The 21029-nt window shown below is 41.9% G+C and overlaps 1 protein-coding gene across 1 annotated transcript in view; it reads right to left on the reverse strand.

The window, feature by feature from the left end:
- The window catches only part of PCSK2 (proprotein convertase subtilisin/kexin type 2), a 264000-nt gene that overhangs the window by 116077 nt on the left and 126894 nt on the right, over positions 1–21029 (reverse strand). Inside the window, exons 3-4 of the mRNA XM_033185549.1 lie at positions 8844–8957; positions 6647–6755 (exon numbers count right to left, since the gene is read on the reverse strand). Of these exons, the coding sequence (XP_033041440.1) occupies positions 6647–6755; positions 8844–8957 (223 nt within the window). The remainder of the gene's footprint in view (positions 1–6646; positions 6756–8843; positions 8958–21029) is intronic.

Below are 21029 nucleotides of genomic sequence, written 5' to 3' on the forward strand. Positions count from 1 at the left end.
ACATCCTATTTCTTATCATCATTAGTCCTATCATCTACCACATCTCTGGGGTAGTGTGGATATGCAGAAGAACAGAAACATTAAAAAATATCCACTTGGTTTTAGCATATTGTGTTGAAACTAAATTAAATTATTTGTTAAGATAGCTTAAATTTTGTGAACTTGTTGGGTGAAAAATTTTGATGATTTATAACTAAATATAAATTATCAAAAATATAATTTATTTTTAAAATAAATAAATATAAAATTATAATAAAATATTATTTAGTAAAATATTAAAATTTAATAAAATATTAAAAATATAATTTATATTGTAAATATTTATATTTTAAAATATATTCTCCGAATGTGTCTTCTTTTACACTTTTGTCTAGGTCAAACAAACTTATCTAGATAAGTGTAAAAAAAGACACACCCAGAGAATATATTTTCCAACAGGGAGTCAATTTTTAAAACATGGCTTCATGTTCTGAGAATGGAAGCTGTTGAAGAGAAAAATCCTCCAAGAAATAGTAGTGTCTTCTCTGTCAAGGGAAAATATTGGAGCAAGGAGATAATTTGAGACCAGAAGGAAATTAGAATTAAAGCAAGATAAAGTTAGCCTAATTAAAATAAACGATCTTAAATTAGGTTAAGAGGAATACTAAGTGTTAAGTTAGAACAGACACAGACTTTAGTCTGAGAAAGAGCGAATGATTGATACAACTGTGAAGGACAACAAACACGATTCAGAAAAAGTAATAATGCACTGAAGAATGGAAAATAGTAATTTGGTAATTAGATAGTACTTTAATATTTTTTGTATATTTGATTGTCTTTTAAGGTGGGAGGTACTGAACACATCTTCCTAATCAGCTTATTTTTAATTCTTACAATATTCTGATATTCATTCTTATATTTCATGCTTTTGTTTATTTCTCAGCAGTGAATGCCAGGCATAGTGTCGGTCCTGGAAAAACTCAGATGATTTAGACGTAGAACCTGAGTTGTACAACTATCTATGGCTCACAGCCTATGGGGTACCGACTAATCACCAGCCAATCATAATAAATATGGCACAGAAATGACAAATACTTGGTTATAATTTTATTCATAAATCATTAGTATCCTATCATCAATTTGAAACTTTTCAGAAAGTCTAATCCACAATAGTCCCAATTCTCAGGAAGCTGTGACAGTCCTGGAGACCTCAAGGAACTAGAAAGGAGTTCCATGTGCATATTCCTAGTTAGAATATTAATAGTTCACTTGAGATGCACAGCATGTCAGAGCCCTGGCCCTGAGCTCCAGTTCTTTAACCCTAACCCTAACCCTAGAGCCTTGGGGTCCAGGCAGATAACTGCCATGGGGTGGGGCTACCATAGAAAACCCCCACCAGAGCAATGCCCAGTGGAGCTGTGGGGGTGGGACTGCCCTGATACCCCAGAACTACAGAGCCACTAACTTGTGATTCCAGTGTGGGAGAATGGCAGGCATTAGACTCCACCCCATGAGAGCTGCTGCTTGAGCTGTGGCCAGTGAAGCCATGGGGGCAGGGTTATTAGGAGCCTTGGAGGCCCAGCTCCCACCCCAGTGTGTCCAGAAGGTGGGACATAGAGTCAGAAAAGGTTACTCTCAAGCCTCAGAGCTTATGTTTGCCTTTTTGGATTTTGGCCTTACTGGAGAACTGTTATGCCTTTCTTCTTTCCTACTTCTCCCTTTGGGAATGGGAATATACGTTTTACGCCTGTCTCACCACTGTATTTTGGAAACATGTAACTTGTTTGATTTTACACGTTCACAGCTGGACAGCAGTTTGCCTCAGGATGGGTTGTACCTTGAGTTTCACCCATCTCTGATTTAGATGATATTTAGATGAGACTCTGGGCTTCAGACTTTTATGTTGGTGCTGGAACAAATGAAGACTTTTGGGGCTACTGGGCTGGAATAAGTGTATATTTGTATGTGAAGGACACAAATTTTCGGCGTAGGGGTGGGCAGGGTGAAATGCCGTGATTTGAGTGTTTGTGTCCCTCTAAAAATATACATTGAAACTTAATCCTTAGTTGCAATAGTGTTTCGAAGTGGGGCCTTTAGGAGGTGCTTAGGTTGTGGGGGCTGTGCCTTCATGAATGGGGTTCATGCTCTTATAAAAGGGCTTGAAGGAGAGAGTTCATCCGTTTGTTACCCCTTCTGCCAGGGGAAGACACAGTGTTTGTCCCCTCCACAGGATGCAGCAACAAGGGGCCATCTTGGAAGCAGACAGCAAGCCCTTATCAGATACCGAATTTGTGATTTCCCAGCCTCCAGAAGTGTGAGAAATACATTTCTGTTACTTATGAATGACCTCGTCTAAGGTATTTTGTTATAGCATCAGGAGCAGACTAAGACAGGCACATTGTAAACATCCACAGTCAACCACCTGGAGTCCTGTCGAGGCAGGGTAGAGTTTATAGCCATTCTGGTGAGTAAGACCTCAAGACCAAATTATAGTAAAGCACAACATATTGGCACTCTTTTTGACGGTCCCAGCTGAGCTCCAGTGGCAGCCAGCACCAACCACCACCCGTGGTAGTGCACCATCATGGATGTGCAGCCCAGCTGGGCCTTCAGAAGACTGCAGCCCAGCTAACATGGCAACCGCATGAGCAACACTGAGTGAGCAGTGCCCAGTCAGGCTCTTCCCAGATTCCTGTGCCACAAAATCATCATCAAAGATAAATAGCAACTTTAAGCTGCTAAGTGTTGGGGTTGGATAGGGTTTGGCTGTGTCCTCCCCCAAATCTCATCTTGAATTGTAGCTCCCATAATGCCTACGGGCATTGGGGGGACCCAGCGGGGGATAATTAAATCACGGGAATGGTTTCCCCCATACTGTTTTCGTGGTAGTGAGTAAGTCTCATGAGATCTGACGTAAGTGTCACGAGATCTGATGGTTTTATCAGGGGAAACTCCCTTCACTTGGCTCTCATTCTGCCTCCTGCCCGCTGCCATGTAAGACACGCTTTTCATCTCCTGCCATGATTGTGAGGCCTCCCCAGCCACATGGAACTGTGAGTCCATTAAACTTCTTTTTCTTCGTAAATTACCCAGTCTGGGTATGTCTTTATCAGCAATGTGAAAACGGACTAATACAGGATTATTTTTTACACAGCAAAAGTAACTGGAGCAGCCACCCTGCTGGAACTTCCTACTGCTTTTCTATGTGATGCAGAGTTCTAAATTTCTGAGAAGGGTGTGGGTGACTGTCTGGTCCTCAGGCTTGAATCTTTACTCACATGAATGAGGCTCCCATTCACAAAGTCTCACCAGGAAGGCAGAGCAAAGGATTAGGTTTCAAGTACCAAGAATGGTGGTTAGAATTAGTTGTGAGACTTTGGGCAGTTTTTTGTCTCCCTAAACTCAGTTTCTTCATCTGTAAAGTGGGGATTATAATAATACCAACCTTAGGGAATAACTGTGGTTGTAATTCCAAAATGCTAAGCAGTGTCTGGCAAATAGTGATTACTCAATAAATGTTAGCCGTTTTTACTGTTAGTTGTTTATTCTTGCTTCAGTTTGAAGCTCCCTCTGACCTTACCTCACTGGCCTTCCATCTCACTTCCTTGGCTCCATCTGATAATGGCTAAGGGCCTTGATCCATGCCTTCTCTGATCTTGTGTGATCTTGAGAACCAACCACCTGCCCCGAATTATTCTTGGGCTGGATGACTCTTGTCCGTCCTTGTATCTTGTCATGATCACATTCCATTTTCCAGGTCAAGTTCCAAACTCTAAACAATTCCATTACAGTAAAAGGGATGACATTGTCATCATTGAGTGGGGTCCCTGCTAACATTTACATAAGTGAAATGTCCTAGTAGACCCTTAAGAAATAATTTCTGCCCCTTTGGACAGCAGCTAACCATGGAGGTCCTCTCCTAGTGATATGTAGCCTGTGGAAATGATGTTGCTTTGCACATAAGTGAAGGCAAGAGATATTTACTGAGCATCAATTAAGTCACTGGATCCAGCAGACAGGATGATGGCTGAGTTTGGAGTTGGGCAACCAGAGAAAGGAGGGCGGCGATTAAAACTGGCTGTACACAAATTGAAACTTCTCCACACAGATGATTGAACATTTGCCACACAGGCCAACATACGGAGAGACAGTGTTGATAGAATATGACATTAGTTTTGCCCTTAGGTATCAGGGTTGGCATCTGTGTCTCTCTGTAACCTTAGTTTGGAATATCTTGCCAAGAAAATATCTGGGACATGGCACCATACCATTCATACGTGCAGGTCATTAAGAGAGAGAATACAGTACTGGTGTTGCCAGCCTTCCCGGTTCTAGCTGTGAGGGCAGAGATGGCCAATTACATGGCAAGAGGCTGCTGAGCATCTGTCCTTGTCTTCACCATGTGGGGGCTGCCCTTGTCCCAAATGTGCTCATTTTGCTATTCAACAGTGAACTTGGAGAATGGCTTGGCCATCATACTTTTCTTCAGTTATCATACTGAATAGCATGTGATGCATTAAAAATGGCCACAAATTCAGAGTTTATTTCCTTTCCACTTGAATCTGGATTGGCCCTGGGACCATTCATTCAATGTAAGTGGCAGAGTGACCAGTGCCCATTCCAGGTCTATCCTTTAAGAGGACTGGCAGCTTCTGCTTCTTCTCTTTTGGAATGCCTACTCTTGGGAGTCCTGAGCCACCTATAAGAAATCCATCTACCTTGCTGGGGGCCTCATGTGAGAGGAGAGGTCCTCAGATTCCATGGAAAGGGAGGGAGGCTGAACCATTTCAGCCTCCCAGTGGAGCCTCCAGTTGACTCTAGCCTCAACTGGCTTCTGACTCCACCTGCATGATAGACTCTAGTAGAACTTTCAGAACTGTCCAGCTGAACTCCAGCAACCCACAGAACTGTGAGAGATAATAATATGGTTTTTTTTTTAAACCACTCAATGTTGGGATGCTTCGTTCTGCAGCAGTAATTGACTAAAACAAAGAAGAAACCAGGGATCGTAATTGGGGGGCAGAGTTTACTTTTTCGGGAACCCGAAGGCCATTAATCAGCTGAAGAAAGAACATCAAATGAGAAATTCTGCAGGGACTTTCTAAAGGGCTTGCCTTTCCATGTGGAACTGGATCAGGAGCCAATGACTTTAGGAGTCAGTCAAGGAACTTCCAGTTAAAGAATTCTGAAATGGGCGTCTACAGGACTCTTGGAGTTTTCCTAAGAGCAGAGCAATGTGCATATGTTGGCACTTTAGTGCCACTTTTAGGTTGGCTTCTCTGATCCCCAGCTGGGGATACCTGGTAGATACGCTGTTAGAATTGGTTATCACAATATCTCCTAGGTAGGTTTCCCCCAAATCCTGATGCATCTTTTTCCTCGGTGAGCTGGCCTGAACCCCTTTGGAACAGTTTCCAAGAACAAGTCTTAGAAAGGAAGAAATATTTATAAATTCCTGACATCCGAGCACACACAATCTCATGCAGGGCTCCTTTCTTCTTGTGAGAGCCCTTGGCCTCTGTAGGAAGGTTTTACATCCACTTAAAAATGTCTCACACATCAGAAAACATTGAGGCATTGTTTTCATGTTGATATTTAATGAGCCAACACAAGACAACACAGGTTTTAAGCAGGCTGGCTCCTCTTGGTTTCCTCTGTCGTTTCTGCTTCAAAGCCTTACTTTAAGGAACATAGTGTTCTGTTCTTTGAGGATCTTCAGATGGGAAAGGCTCCATTGTTTCATCTCTGTGTCGCCTTTGTATATAATTGGATCAATAATGCACAGTGGAGCTTTTTGCTGGCGGACCCAGATGGGTGATGGAGGGCAATAACACGTCCCCATCCCCAGTGAAACGACTACAGGCAGCGATTCTCCACAGGGCCAAGGACGTGTGTAGTTGGAAAAATGCCAATTCATCAAGCCCATTGGTTTTCATATCACAAACTATAGAAAATGAAGCCCTGCTAAGTCTTTGGTAGGCTCGCAGGATGAATAACATGTAAGGGTTGTCTGTAATAAAAGGTTATCAAAGGCTACTTTACAAGGGTTCATTCTGAAAGCAGCAATAAAGTCAAATTTCCCCAAGCCCCAATCCTGTTACTGAAAAGCTGTTTTATGGATGTAGAGTTGCACTAATGTAACTTTCTCTGATGATGAAAATGGAATTGAATTTCAGCAGCTGCTAGCCCCATGTGGGTATCAAGAACTTGAGGCTAGTGTGATTGAGGAATTGGAATAAAGTTTTACATTTTATGTAGCTTTAATTAATTAAAATGTAAAATTAAATAGGCATATATGGCTAGTGGCGACTACATTGGATAGTGTGGGTCTAGATAAATTGACGGTAAATACGAAAAGATTTAGAGGACATTTTAAGGTAAAGTGTAAGCAGTAAGAAATTATGGTTGAGTGACAGGCAGCTTTCATGTTTTCATTTGTTTAGTTTATTATTTGTTAATTCAAAAAATATTTGTTAAGTGCAACCTCAAGTTTGAGGACCACTGATTGGAAGAAAGGTGAAGATTTGGTCACAGTGCAGTGTGGTCATAGGCCCAGTATCTTGCTATTCCATCTCTGGTTAGCATCTCCAAAACAATACCACTTTTATCGAAAGGCAAGCAAAGGCACACTTATTTCCAAATGATGCACAGGCTTCAAAATACTCACCATCATCCATAATTCCAATGGTAACACCCTTCCCTGTGTACCCCAGCTCCCAGGCTTCAGCCACATTCAAATCAAGGCCAGGAGTGCCATCAGCTTGCCCAGTATTGATCTGGTACAGGAATTTCAAAGCAAAGAATGGTATTAGTTTGGTGTCGTAAAGCACCCATGTACATATTTACTTGACATGCTCTATAGCCATCTAATATTCCAGGACCAGCTCAAAGGCCACTTCCATGAAACAGTGCTTTTGGATGTCCCTCCTAACCTACCTATAGCGTTTCCTCTCCATTTTTTTTTTTTTTTTTTTGGTATAAACACTTAGTGTTTTCTGTTTGCTGTAAATATGCAAACATAGTTTCAATCCCCTCATATCTTATAACTAGATCACTATCTTTAAACTTTTTCTATAAAAGAGCTGCTATTGCAGGAAACCCTCCCTGATTTAGAATTAAATGCTCACTTTCATACCTCTTTGTTTATACCTCATGTTTTGAATTTACAGCATGTTGTTTTGGATTATTCTTATTTGAATATAACTTCTTACTAAATAACAATATCTTTTGCAGGAGGTAACATGTCCTAGTTAATCTTTGTAATTTCAGTGCCACCGCACTAAGTCTGGTTCAAAAGTATTTGTTGAACTGAATTAAAGAAAACTGGCTCACCTTTAGTGCATGTTCTAATGCTGAAAAATAAATCCTAAAGCCCCTCGTCCTGGCCCCCAAAAGTATTTCAGAAGAGAAAGAAAGGAAAACAAAGAGCAATTCCACATTAACACGTTCACTCCCGTCTTTTCATGTGTCTTTGTACCCTGTAGGTTTTCTCCAGGATGGATTGTAAAAAAAATAATAAAGTCAGAACTTGTATTGGCAAAAGCCCACACTGATCAGTGGCTATTGTGATGTTGCTAAAACATTGTGTAATTGTCATTAGGGCTCTTTAAAAAATTTGCTGTGCTCTTTCTTCTAGAGACATGTTAAGACTACACCTCCCCACCCACTCTGAAGTTAGAATGGCGGATGACTAATTTTGGCCAGTGACCTGGGATCTCAGGTGCCATTTTTCACATCCAGGCAGAAACTTTAAGAGTTTCTTTTAAAAATTCTATTACCCCTTTTCCTTGCTGAGGGGCTCATGAAAGCAGTATGGGAATGGAGCTCAGATGGAGGTTGGTCAGCCTGCGTTTCTGAGCAATTATGAAGCATGGGCTGTGTAGCAAAAGTGAGAAACAAGCCTTGCTTTTGATAAGCTACTGTGATCTGAGGGTTGTTCATTATTGCAACAAACCTAGCCTATCCTGACTAACACAAATACACTCATTCAATTACCCATATTGGATTTCCGGACTTCCTTGCCAAAAAGCATAAGGCAGAGTCAAGCTCTGCAGCCCCAGGAGGGAAATTGTGATGAATTCCTGTAATGTAGCCATCCGCAAGGCTGTAATTTAGTTCTCTCTCTTGTTCATCACTTTTTAATCTTAAATAAAATAAAGTTTCATTCACATTTACAAATTAATCACTCCCTTTCTGTCAATATGCCCTGCAGTTCAGCTTGGTTTGGAGTCACTGATCCCTTTTTAAACATAGCTCGGCCAGTCCAAATGGATCATGATGAACTGTTGGTGACCCACAAAATGCTCACTTCACCAGACAAAATGGGTTTTAGTGCCTCCAAGCCTTCATCAGTTAAGCCCCATGGAATTGATTTCCTGCCATTGTTTTAGGAAGCATTAATAGATGCTCTTTTTGCTACTTTAGTCTCCAAGCTTTCTTGCTAGCCCCTTGGGAAGTCATTGAATCCTTTCTTTCAGGCCTGTGACTTCATTATGTCCCCTGTTACTCTGTCTGTTGAGACCCCTGCATTACTCTTCCCACACCACTGATTTGACTTTTATATAGTTTTGCAAGTCTTCAGGTATACACTGGTGCACTTTTTTAAAATCAAAGAGAATTCCATCAGTTGTTGGTCATAGCCTGGACCTTAGGAGACCAGGGCTACTTAGTAGCTCCAGAAGAAAGCAGATTAGAGAACCAGATGCACAGGTCGTGACAGAAAATCAATACATATGGAAGGGGACAGAGAGGGTCACTGAGTTGGATACTGGCTAACATCCTAGTGAATAATGAGGATACAAGAATACATCTTTTATCCAGAGTCTCAAGATGAGAAATGTCCAAAAGGACATAAAGACACTCACCAGATACCATTGCTTTGTAAAAAGAGGATCGTTCATGTTGATGTCGATCTCATTGATGTCTCTGTAACCTCGCTTTTTTCGGTCAAATCCTTCCTGCTGTAAAGCCATCTTTACCTGGAATGACAATGCTGACATATTACCTGAATATAATCTGAACATTCCCTCTTCTGGAATTTGTCTCCATGAATCCAAATTTCATTTGTACATCAGGTGCATTGTTTTTTTCTTCAGCAAAAGTAAGTTCATTTCATATACATGCTCACCTTACCATTATTATTATTATTTTGTATTTTTTTTGTAGAGATGGGGAGTCTCACTATATTTCCAGGCTGGTCTCGAGCTCCTGAGCTCAAGTGATCTGCCCGCCTCGGCCTCCAAAAGAGCTGGGATTACAGGCATGAGCCACTGCGCCTGACCCATTATGGTTATTTTACAAGAGCATTTACTTACGGTTGCACTGAACAGACAGGCTTTGGTGATCGCTCAAAGTGAATTTCCCTAAAGTAAGAATTAGATAGAGAAAAGTAATCTTTTCTTTCTTTCTTTTTATTTTTTTAAGACAGAGTTTCGCTGTTTCCCAGGCTGGAGGGCAATGGCGTGATCTTGGCTCACTGCAACCTCGGCCTCCCGGGTTTAAGTGATTCTCTTGCCTCAGGCTCCCGAGTAGCTGGGATTACAAGCATGTGCCACCACACCTGGCTAATTTGGTATTTTTAGTAGAGATGGGGCTTCTCCATGTTGGTCAGGCTGGTCTCGAACTCCCAGCCTCAGGTGATCCACTTGCCTTGGCCTCCCAAAGGGCTGGGATTACAGGCATGAACCACCGCACCTGGCTGAGAAAAGTATTCTTAAAGAAGATAATGTGGTAGGGGTCATTAAGTGAAATAAAACAATGGAAGATTTCTATTAACAAGAGAGGACTGATGTGGATTCAGGAAGGGAGAGAGTGAAAACAGCACGGATAATTTTTCTGGAGGGCTTTCCAGCCTTTAATTTGTTGACAGTGCTATCACATTTGAGAATCTGCTGAAAAAGAAAACTTCCCCAAGACAAGAACAAACAGACAAACAATGAAGCCTGCCTGGAGAGCCAACAAACCCCACAGCAAAGTCCTAGAAGGTAAGAGAGAAACCTCTGACAAGAAACTGACAGATGGTGTTGCTGTCCTGGCACTGACAACATTTCAGTTTTGCATAGTGAGAAAGAACCCCAAGCTCTTGGATGGAAATGCAACTTAGGAGCTGAGTTAGTTCAAGCGGGCTCCTGGCAATGCCTAGGCTTTGTCTCAATCAGGAAACTTGCTTTCACTTGGACAAAGACTAATTTTTCATGCAACAGTTGTGGCCAGTCCCTGAACATGTGCAAACCCAAGGATTATGCACATATATAAAAGGGTGTTGCTGGATATCAGTATTATATTGTAGCCCAACATTTATTTTTCCTCTTCTCAAATCTCCCCAGTGTATTTGGGGGATTACCTCCAATCCATCAGGTTCTGTGTTGGTGGGAGTGCAGTTCTAGGTGTCTGTCTGCCAGAGGCACTAGAATCTCCCTCTGCCTTAGGGGTGCCTCTGTGGGTGTCTCTCTCCCAGGATTTGAATCTTGGGAAAGTGAAGCAAGGAACAGGATCCCCTGGAGCCCATCTACCCTGGAGGTTCACTCACCAAGCTCTCCTGGTAAAAGATCCTCACTGTGTTCCTGCAGCCCAGCCCTGGAGCTTTCAAGACTGATCCTCCAACCACCCATTGATTGTGGGCCCCCGATATCTTCCTGACAACTTCTCTCTGGTTGAAGTGAAGCAGAATCAATTTCTGTTGCTTGTCATCAAGAACTCTAATGGATACCAGATGAGAGAAGAACAGTAGGGTCCAGGTCAAGAGTGACGGCAGGAAGAGAAGAACGAAGAGACCACAGACGTGGCAGAAAACCCTTCCCCTCCTTACTGTGCTGCCTTGCAGAGGAACCTGTGAAAGGCTAGTTTCTCACCTCTTTACTCTGCACACTGACACGAGAAGGCCTGAAGCTCATTTTCCAGAGAAATTCTAGCCACACCAGAAAATCTATACATGTAGAAAACGAGTGAATAAGCGTGGCATTGGCTCTGGGAGTTCTTTGGAGATATTCCAACAAGGAACAGTCACAGTCACTGTGGCGAACTTAAAAAAAAAAACTCCCTAAAGAGATAGTGAAATTATTAGAAAAATGGGATAGATGGGTGTTTTTATGATGGCAAAAATTTGGACCTAACTAATGCCCATCAAATGGAGATAAATTATAATTCAAAGGTACATATACATATACTTATGCATATGTATGTTTGTATACATATAAATATATGTGTGTATGTGGGTATATATGTGTGTGTCGTACCATCACATATGTACATGTATATGCACACACACATATATATCCTCTCGGAAGCCATTGCCAAGATGGGATTAAATATGCAAGTATTTTACGAGAGAAAAATACAAGAAACTGTGATGTAAGTCTGACCCCAAGTAAAGAACAGTGAACAAAGTTGGGCGAATTCATCCTTGATTCCCCTGTAATCTAAGGATGGTTTGGTAAAACTGTTGGGGATTAAATCTGAGGAGCCCTGTGTCTCCCAGAAACGTGCCTGCCTGAGTGTCCCTGCTGCTCTCAGTCACTGCGGGGAGTGTGGCCTTTTTGGCCCAGGGACAGATTTCAGAGTGCAGCAACTGGGGGCCTTGGTCAATTCTTTTCCCTGAAGTCAGAGATTTGTGCAGCGTATTCCCATAGCTCTGTGTGTGTGTGTATGTGTGTGCGTGTGTGCACATGTGTGTGTATTCATTAACAGAATGTTTAAAATGTTGAAGTAAATGTATAGCCCTCCACCTGGAGAGCTATACACTTACATAGCCATCAGCCATACCCATCTCACAACCTTCTTTTACTATGGAAGCAAGAGTGCCTCTTGCACTTGGGAAAGAAGGCATCTGACTTTGGCCATTGCCTCTTCCCATTTTGGTCCCACGACGAGAGGCCTTTATCTGCTCTACTCACTAAACGGAGGCCTTGGTTGACTTTCACTGAGGGATTCCCATTCTATTGGACTCCTTGTCATCAATAACTTCCTTGAGAGGATCTTCGGGGACCAAGAGCAACTATCACATGGAAATTTGAAAACTCTCAGCAATATGTTGTTTCTTGGTAGCGTGAGAACAACAATACTCACATCAGATTTCACCTTTATAAATAACAGTGCAGGAATGGCTATTACAGCCACTCCAAACTCATTTAGATCAAGTGCGCTTTAATGCAAAGACTGCTAAAATTCATTTCCATGAAATTAATTTTTAATTCTGTAAATTAGGTTTTAATGGAAACTAGTGATGCCTAGGAATGGGGCACTCTCTGGGCACTGCCTCCTTGCAACTCAGGAATTTAGAAGTCTTGAGACTGAAGGGGGCTTTCTGAGCCTGTCAGTCTGTCTGTTAACTTCTTGTCCACAATTACACTTTGAAAGAGACGAACACCTTTAACAATATATGCTTTCACTTGTTACACACAAATAACTGGAAAACTTTTTTTTCCCCACAATGATACTGGGTACCCCTATTAATCATGTTTATTGTTCTGGGTTCTCATTCAATCTTAATTCATATTCATACTTAATTTTTAAAGAGTAGTAATCATACTATAGAACAAGTTGTGAATTCTTTTTTCACTGAATATCCTACCATAAGAATTTTAATATGCTGCTACTTAGCTATCATATTTTCATTACTAATGGCTACCTAAATATTCCAGAGTCATACACCACAATTTATCCGTTTCCCTGTTATTAGTCATTTACATCGTTTTCCATTATAAATAAAACTACCATGACCAAAGTTATAAACTATTTTGGAAGACCTCTGGGAAAGACTGCAGTGTTACAATTCTATGTATGATAAAGCCCTTAATATCAGAGAAATATTTCCGAGTGTCTAAACTATATTTTCACATTATTACTAAAAGGTCACTGACTTATTCTCTCTTCCTCCTTCTCTGAATTTTACCCTTCCATACACTATACCTTTTATTACCATTTAGATGTGATACCAAGAACATGCATACAACTTAATTATTCCCCTTCTCAAAAAATAATGTATAGTTCACTTCTGTATTTAGTTTTAGAATGCTTCCTCAAATAGGGCCATTGGCCTACACGTTTGTACAGACAAAAAATATAAGAAAGAGAAGTCTTTGTTACTAGCTATCATTATTATTTCTATGAGAATATCTCTTAAAAAATTTTAGAAAATTTTTGTTGTAATTTCTACTTTATTTTAGATTCACGGGGTACATGCATATATGGCATGATGCTCAAGTTTGGGGTATGAATGATCCCATCACCCAGGTAGTAAGCATAGTACCCAATAGGCAGTTTTTCAATCCTTGTATTCCCTGCTCTTCCTCTTTTCTAGTAGTCCCCGTTGTCTACTGTTCCCATCTTTATGCCCATGTGTACCTAATGTTTAGTTCCCACTTATAAGAGAGGCCATCTGGTATTTGGCTTTCTGTTCAGGTGTTAATTTGCTTAGGATAATGGACTCCAGCTGCATCCAAGTTGCTGGAAAGGACATGATTTTGTTCTTGTTTATGGCTGCATAGTATTCCATGGTGTATATGAGGTGTACCACATTTTCTTTATCCAGTCCACCTTTGGAGGGTACCTAGGTTGATTTCATGTCTTTGCAATTGCGAATAGTGTAGTAATGAATAGAAAAGTGTACGTGTCTTTTTGGTAAAATGACTTATTTTTCTTTGGGTATATAGCCAGTAATAGTATTGCTGGATTGAATGATAATTTTGTTTTGGGTTCTTTGAGAAATCTCCAAAATGCTTTTCACAGTGGCTGAACTAATTTACATGATCACCAACAGCATATAAGTGTTCTATTTTCTCCACAGCCTCACCAACATTTATTACTTTTTGGCTTATTTTTTTTTTTTTTTTTTTTTGAGATGGAGTCTTGTTCTGTCACCAGGCTGGAGTGCAGTGGCATGATCTCGGCTTACTGCAACCTCTGCCTCATGGGTTCAAGCGATTCTCCTGCCTTAGCCTCCTGAGTAGCTGTGACAACAGGCGTGCGCCACCATGCCCAGCTAATATTTTTGTATTTTTATTAGGGATGCGGTTTCACAGTGTTGGCCAGAACGGTCTCAATCTCCTGACTTTGTGATCCGCCAGCCTTGGCTTCCCAAAGTGCTGGGATTACAGGCATGAGACACTGTGCCCAGCCTATTTTTTGACTTTTTAAACATAGCAATTCTGACTGTTGTGAGATGGTACTTCCTTGTGGTTTTGATTTGCATTTCTGTGATGATCGGTGATGTTGAGTATTTTTCACACGTTTTTTGGCCACTTGTGTGTCTTCTTTTGAGAAGTATCTGTTGATGTCCTTTGCCCATTTTAAAGTATGTTTTTTTTTTTTGTTGATTTGTTTAAGTTTCTTATAGATTCTGGGTATTAGACTTTTGTCTGTTGCATAATTTGCAAGTATTCTCTCCCTTTCTCTAGGTTGCCTGTTTACTCTGTTGATAGTTTTTTTTTGCTGTGCAGAAGCACTTTAGTTTAATTTGGTCCTGCTTGTCAATTCTTGTTCTGTTGTGATTGCTTTTGGAGTCTTCATTATGAAATCTTTACCAAGGCCTATGTCCGGAATGGTATTTCCTAGGTTTTCTTCTAGGGTTTTTATTGTTTGATGCCTTACTTTCAAATCTTCAATCTATATTGAGTTCATTCTTGTATATAGTGAAAGAAAGGGGTCCAGTTTTATCTTTCCACATATGGCTAGACAGTTATCCTAGCATCATTTATTGAATAAAAATGCCTTTTCCCATTGCTTACTTTTGTTGACTTTCTTGAAGATCAGATGGTTGTAGGTGTGTGGCTTTATTTCTGAGTTCTCTTTTCTGTTCCATTGTTTTATGTGTCTGTTTTTGTACTACTACCATGCTGTTTTGATTACTGTAGGCTTATAATATAGTATGACATTGGGTAATGCAATGCCTCCAGCTTTGTTCTTTTTGCTTAGGATTGCTTTGGCTATTCGGGCTTTTTTGGTTTCATAGAATTTTAGAATAATTTCTTCTAATTCTGTGAAAAATGACATTGGTAGTTTGATAGGAAAAGTGTTGAATCTGCAGATTGCTTTGGGAAGTATGGCCATTTTAGTGATACTGATTCTTCCAATCCATGAGCATAGACTGCTTTCCCACTTGTTTGTGTCTTCTATGACTTTTTTCAGCAGTGTTTTATAGTTCTCCTTGTAGAGATCTTTTACCTCTTTGGTTAGATGTATTCCTAGGTATTTTATTCTTCTTATAGCTATTATACATGGGATTGTGTTCTTGATTTGGCTCTCAGCTTGAACGTTATTGGTGTGTAGAAATGCTACTGATATTTGCAGATTGATTTTGTAAATTAAATGCTATTGAAGTTTTTTTTTTTTTAAATTAGTTCTAGGAGCCTTTTGGTTGAGTCTTTAGGGTTTTCTAGGTATAAAATCATATCATAAATGAGAAGACATAATTTGACTTCTTCTTTTCCTACCTGAATGCCTTTTATTTCTTTCTCTTGCCTGATTTCTTTGGCTGGGACTTCCAGTACTATGTTGAATAGGAGTGGTGAGAGTAGGCATCTTTGTCTTGTTCCTGTCCTTAAGGGGAATCTTTCCAGCTTTTGCCCATTCAGTATGATGCTGACTATGGGTTTGTCATAGCTGGCTCTTGTTATTATTTTAAGATATGTTCCTTCAATGCCAAGTTTGTTGAGGGTTTTTGTCTCGAAGGCATGATGGATTTTATTAAAAACCTTTTCTACATTTATTGAGATGATAATATGGTTTTTGTTTTTCATTCTGTTTATGTAATGATCACATATATTGATTTGCATATGCTGAATTAACTGCATCCTAGGAATAAAGCCTACTTAATTGTGGTGAATTGACTTTGATGTGCTGCAGGATTTGGTTTGCTAGTATTTTGTTGAGAATTTTTACCTCTATGTTCATCAGGGATATTGGACTGTAGTTTTCATTTTTCATTGTGTCTTCACCAGATTTTGGTATCATGGTGATGCTGGCTTTGTAGAATAAGTCAGAGAGGAGTCTCCTTGATTTTTTGGAATAGTTTTAGTAGAATTGGTACTAGGTAATATTTTATTTAAAATGAACAGGTGGCTATTTCACAATTCTAGTTCAACTTTTGAACCTTAATTTGACATTTTTGCACAAATGTTACCCAAGCAACTCTACCCATCCCTTACCCGCCTCTAGTCTCTCTATGATGTGCCAGTTATGATCATGCTAGGATGAAGCAGAAAACATCCCTGTGCATTTGCATATTATTCTACACTTAACAAGGTACTTTTACTACATTTAATCTTTTTTTCTTTTCTTTTGTTTTTGAGATGAAGTCTTGCTCTGTCACGCAGGCTGTAGTGCAGTGGCACCATCTTGGCTCACTGCAGCCTCCGACTGTCAGGTTCAAGCGATTCTCCTGCCTCAGCCTCTCGAATAGCTGGGACTACAGGCATGCGCCACTATGCCTGGCTAATTTTTATTTTAATAGAGACGGAGTTTCACCATGTTGGGCAGGCTGAAACCCTGGAATTTGAGGCCAGGTCTCAAATTCCTGACCTCAGGTGATCCACCCGCCTCAGCCTCCCAAAGTGCTGGGATTACAGGCGTAAGCCACCATGCCTGACCTTAATCTTCCCGACAAAACTGTGGGGTAGGTATTGCTGCAGTTGAGGAAAAGAAGGTTTGGAATCCGTTGTCCAACAGTTAAAACATGGCAGAGTCATCAGGTTGATGGATTCTCAATGCTGTGAACTTTCGACTAAGCCACGTTGCCTCACCCTATGGGCACATAACATAGTCAACCTTCCAGGATCTGGGACAACTTAACTGTGCGTATAACTCTTTGAGGACCTGGGCTGTGATCACTTCCCTGCTGGGCTGATAATTAAACAGCTGTTCATTAGCATTGACTGTCCTGGGGAGGGAGGGGCCGGGAGGAAGGGGAGCAAAGGGGAGACCTTCCTCCAAAAAGGGTGAAGGACGTCTTTGCTTGAAGTGAGAGCAAGAAAAGGAGCATAAAACACGAAACCAACATGTTGCTGAAAATACTGGTTTATTAATCTATGATGTCCTTGAGTGTGTGAAAGTATTTCCTGTGTCACTGAGAATTTTTTTATTTAGCACTGTGATGGGTTGGATTGTGCTGTCCTGAAAGATATATTAAGGTGCCAACCTCCAGTACCTCAGAATGTGACCTTATTTGGAAATAGGGTTACTGCAGGTGTAATTAGTTAAGATGAGGTCATACTAGATTAGCATGGGTTCTCAATCCAGTATGCTGGTGTCATTATACTATGAGGGCCTAGAAACAAGGAGAATGCCACGTGAAGACATACAGACACACAGGGTAAAGGCATGTGGAGTTAGAGGAGGCAGAGACTGGAGTTAACGTCACTACAAGCCAACAAGATGTCCTCGCGAAGCAGAGGTCCCCAGCCTTGAGTGCACAGTGCAATCACCTGGGAAGGTGGCAAAAGCCCTATGCTCAGGCCAACCACCAGAGCAGGGAACTGAGAATTGCTAGGGATGGGCCCTAGCCTCAGCAGTGTTTAAAACTTTCCAGGTAATTCCAATGAGCAGCCGGCGTAGTGAGCCAATGTGCTGGGGGAAGTATTAAAAATGTAGCGAAAGTACCCAAAGAGCATGAATCTTTTATTTGTTAAAAACCTCTTAATTTGCATGGTAACGTACTTTGTCTTTATTATAGGCAGAAGATTTTTTTTTTTTTTTTCCTGACAGTTTAAAACACTTTAGCTTTAACACTCATGGATGGGCTTGAGGACACATCCACATGGGACACAGGATTAGGGCTGAAGGTAGAAGTTCCTTCTGGGCCCTGGCCTGGTCATCCTTGTCATTGTTATCTTCCTGGGGAGGGTAGAGGATCTGAGGCATTTCTGGGGTGTCCTCACAGAGCTGGGCACCAGACAGGGACAGGGTAAGTTCTTCTTCCCACAAGGTGTTAGAGGAAGGTCTGAAAACTTTCGTTTCAAGCTTTGGGAAGTGGTAAGAATTGAAATGGATTGGGTTGTGTATCCTTCATCTCACAAAAAGGGGAACATAGCTTGACTTCTTTGTAGGCACACAGCTGCCTTCTGTGTAATATTGTGAAGGAGGCAGCGTAGGATTGTGGATGAGAGCTTGGTCTTGGTGACAGGCAGACATGAGTTACAGGCCCTGCTGTACCTGTTGTTCTCTGGCTGTGGGATCTCCAGCAAGCTGTGGAGCTCATTTAAGGCTCAGTTTGCTCACCTGTAAAATAAGGATAAGCCCTAGTGATGGCTGACATTTACTGAGGGCTGACTGTTGCGCTGGGCAGTGCCCTGAGTACTCATGTACCTTATCTCAGTTATTTTCCCCGACAACCACATAAGAGGTTAGGAATGAAGGCACGAAGACACCAAGTGGCTGGTTAAGGGTCCTACAGTTAGCCAAGGTGGAGCCGCGGGTCATGCCTGTTGTGGGCTGGACTCTGTTCCCTCTAAGTTCAAATGTTGAAGTCCTTACCCCCAGTACCTCAGAATGGGATTGTATTTGAAGATAGTGTCTTTAAAGATGTCACTAAGTAAAGTCATTAGGGTGGGGTCTCATCCAATATAACTAGGGTCATCATATTCAGGCATTGTTACCAACAGAGGGAATGGTGTGAGGACACAGGGAAAAGACGGCCATCTACAAGCCAAGGAAAGAGCCTGGAACAGGGCCTTCCCTCATGGCCCTGATGAAACCAACCCTGATGACACCTTCATCTCAGACTTTTACCTCCATACATTTCTGTTCTTTAAGCCACCCTGGCTGTGGCACCCCCATATGATGGCCCTGGCAAACTGACACGACACTCCAGCAGTCTAGCTCTGTACTTCTCTACCGTACTGTGCTGCTCCTCTGCTCCCACGTGTACTTTGGTTGTGGTGAGGACCGAAAGTGTTGGTGCATGTAAGCACCTGGCCCGCAGTATGAACTCGAGAAACGCCAGCAATTACTTCTATAATTTTTGCTAATGTTTTTGTAATGTAGAAAGGCAGTGGGGTAGTGACTTCTCTTGTTCCAAAACATCTCAAGCCAGGCTCATCTCGCTCCAAAGTGGCCCAGATGATTTTCTTGCTCTTAGCTAACTCAGGACAAAGCAAATCAAATGTGGGAAGAGAAGCCAGCTGGAGTCCATTCCTAAGCGTGTCCTAAATGCAACACAAGTCCCCATCTGCACAAGGGGCATGTCTCCACATCTTTTTGTTAGACTTACTTTCTTCTTTCTTGCTTGCTTTCTTTTTCTTTCATCTTTCTTGTTTTTCTGTCGTTCAGCCATTTTAGGTTCACAGTAAATTGAGAGGAAGGCACAGAGAGTTCCACATATCCTCTGCTTCCTCACATGCATGGCCTTCCCATTATTATCAACATCCCTCCTGGAGCACAGTGTGCATTTGTTACACATGCTGAACCGACCCTGACACATCGTCATCACCCATAGTTCATGGTTTACATGAGGGTTCACTGTTGGGGCGCTAGCTTTTCTGCCTTTGCAACATGGTGTGTTTCTCAGTGTTTGAATTGATGAGCTGGACACAGCTCATCAAGCAAGGAACCCCCAAAAGCCATTACTGGAAATGACGTGGGAGATTATGGAAGAAAAAGGCCACTCCAAGGCTCAGATGTTCTAGTTCATCTGCTTTGCCACCAACTGCTGGCTTTGGTTGTTGAGATCCAAACAGGGATCTGGAGAGGAGAGAGGTCTGCCGAGGGAAGACTTGACCCATGGCAGTCAGATGCCAGGAGGGAGGGAGCAGGCAGCAGACAGGGAGTCTGCCGGCTTAATTGCCTCCTTGAGCAGCAGGTATGACTTTTTGGAAAGCCCAATTACAGGCAAATTACACAGCTTAAGTTTTCAAAGAATACCGAGTTAAGCCACGATTATGGCTGAATGCACAGTATTGATTGCCCTCTTTTACAGAGGTTGGCCCATCTTGCAAGAATCAAGGTGATCAATTGAGGAGGGAGGATATGGCTGCATGCCTCTGACCACAGTTCCAGTCATTGAGTCTTAGTGACAAGGTATTAACAAAGTGCTATCTATCATCTAAAGCTCTGGATACAAGGTATACCATGAGATAAATCAATGTAATTAGGGAGGGATCGAAGATGTTTCTCATGGAGCGAGGTGCCAAGGCAGCCAATGAGAACCCTGAGAAAGTGAAATCTCAGCTTCTACCTTGGCTGGAACATGTGCGTTGCAGCCAGGGCTGTGCTTGTTCCCAGTGTGGTGGGGGAATGTTAGGAGATGGATTTAGGAAATTATATTAAGAAAAAGGATTTTAAAAGATGGAGGCTCTATGCTGGATGTTAAGGCAGGGATGGTTAGACTGAGGTGTGCTTGAGAGGACAATTTTCCAGAGAAGCTAGAAAGTCCCTAAATGCTGTTCTTGGCCAAAATGACGTGTTCCTCTCAATGAGTGTCTCCTGAGATGTGAGTGCAGTAAAGAAGTAAAGCTAGCTAAGTCTCTTTAATACATGAATAGCTTTGACCATGCACATTGTAGCACCCCAGAGAACCTGCCTGGGCCAGGTGAATGGCTCTGTTTCCCATTGCAGGTGGTCTAAAGGGCCTCAGTCAGTCTAACAAGGAGAGCTCCTGGGAGGACAAATGGGAGGAGGAACAAATGGGTAGGCTGATGAGAAGAAGTCTCTGTCACTCTTCACTCCAGCTGTGACCAGTCAGTGTCCCCACATCTGACCAGTGCACTCAGCACTATACCTCCCAGGAAAGGTGGTTGGGGGTGAGAGGTAAAGGGGAGCCAACAGGACCCACAGAGAAGGTGCTCATGGCACCTGGCTGGGAATAAATGGCTCCAGCACCACCCAGGAATACAGGTTCCAAAAGCTTTGTTTTTGCAAAGCCTCCTTCATTTTGTTGATGGATGATCCAGTTCTGCTAGTGAACCGGAAGGAGGATGCTGGGTGGGGACGTGTCTGGATTGCCTAGTTCCCATTCTGTGCTGGAGGGAGGCCTCATTAATGTGCTTCTCGAAGGCACAGGTGGATCTGACTGAAGCTGTTCTGCAGTTTCATTCAATTATGCTATATATGGCCAGTAAGCT

This window comes from Trachypithecus francoisi, unplaced genomic scaffold (genome assembly GCF_009764315.1).
Source record: "Trachypithecus francoisi isolate TF-2019V2 unplaced genomic scaffold, Tfra_2.0 Lachesis_group21, whole genome shotgun sequence".
Classification (NCBI taxonomy): domain Eukaryota; kingdom Metazoa; phylum Chordata; class Mammalia; order Primates; family Cercopithecidae; genus Trachypithecus; species Trachypithecus francoisi.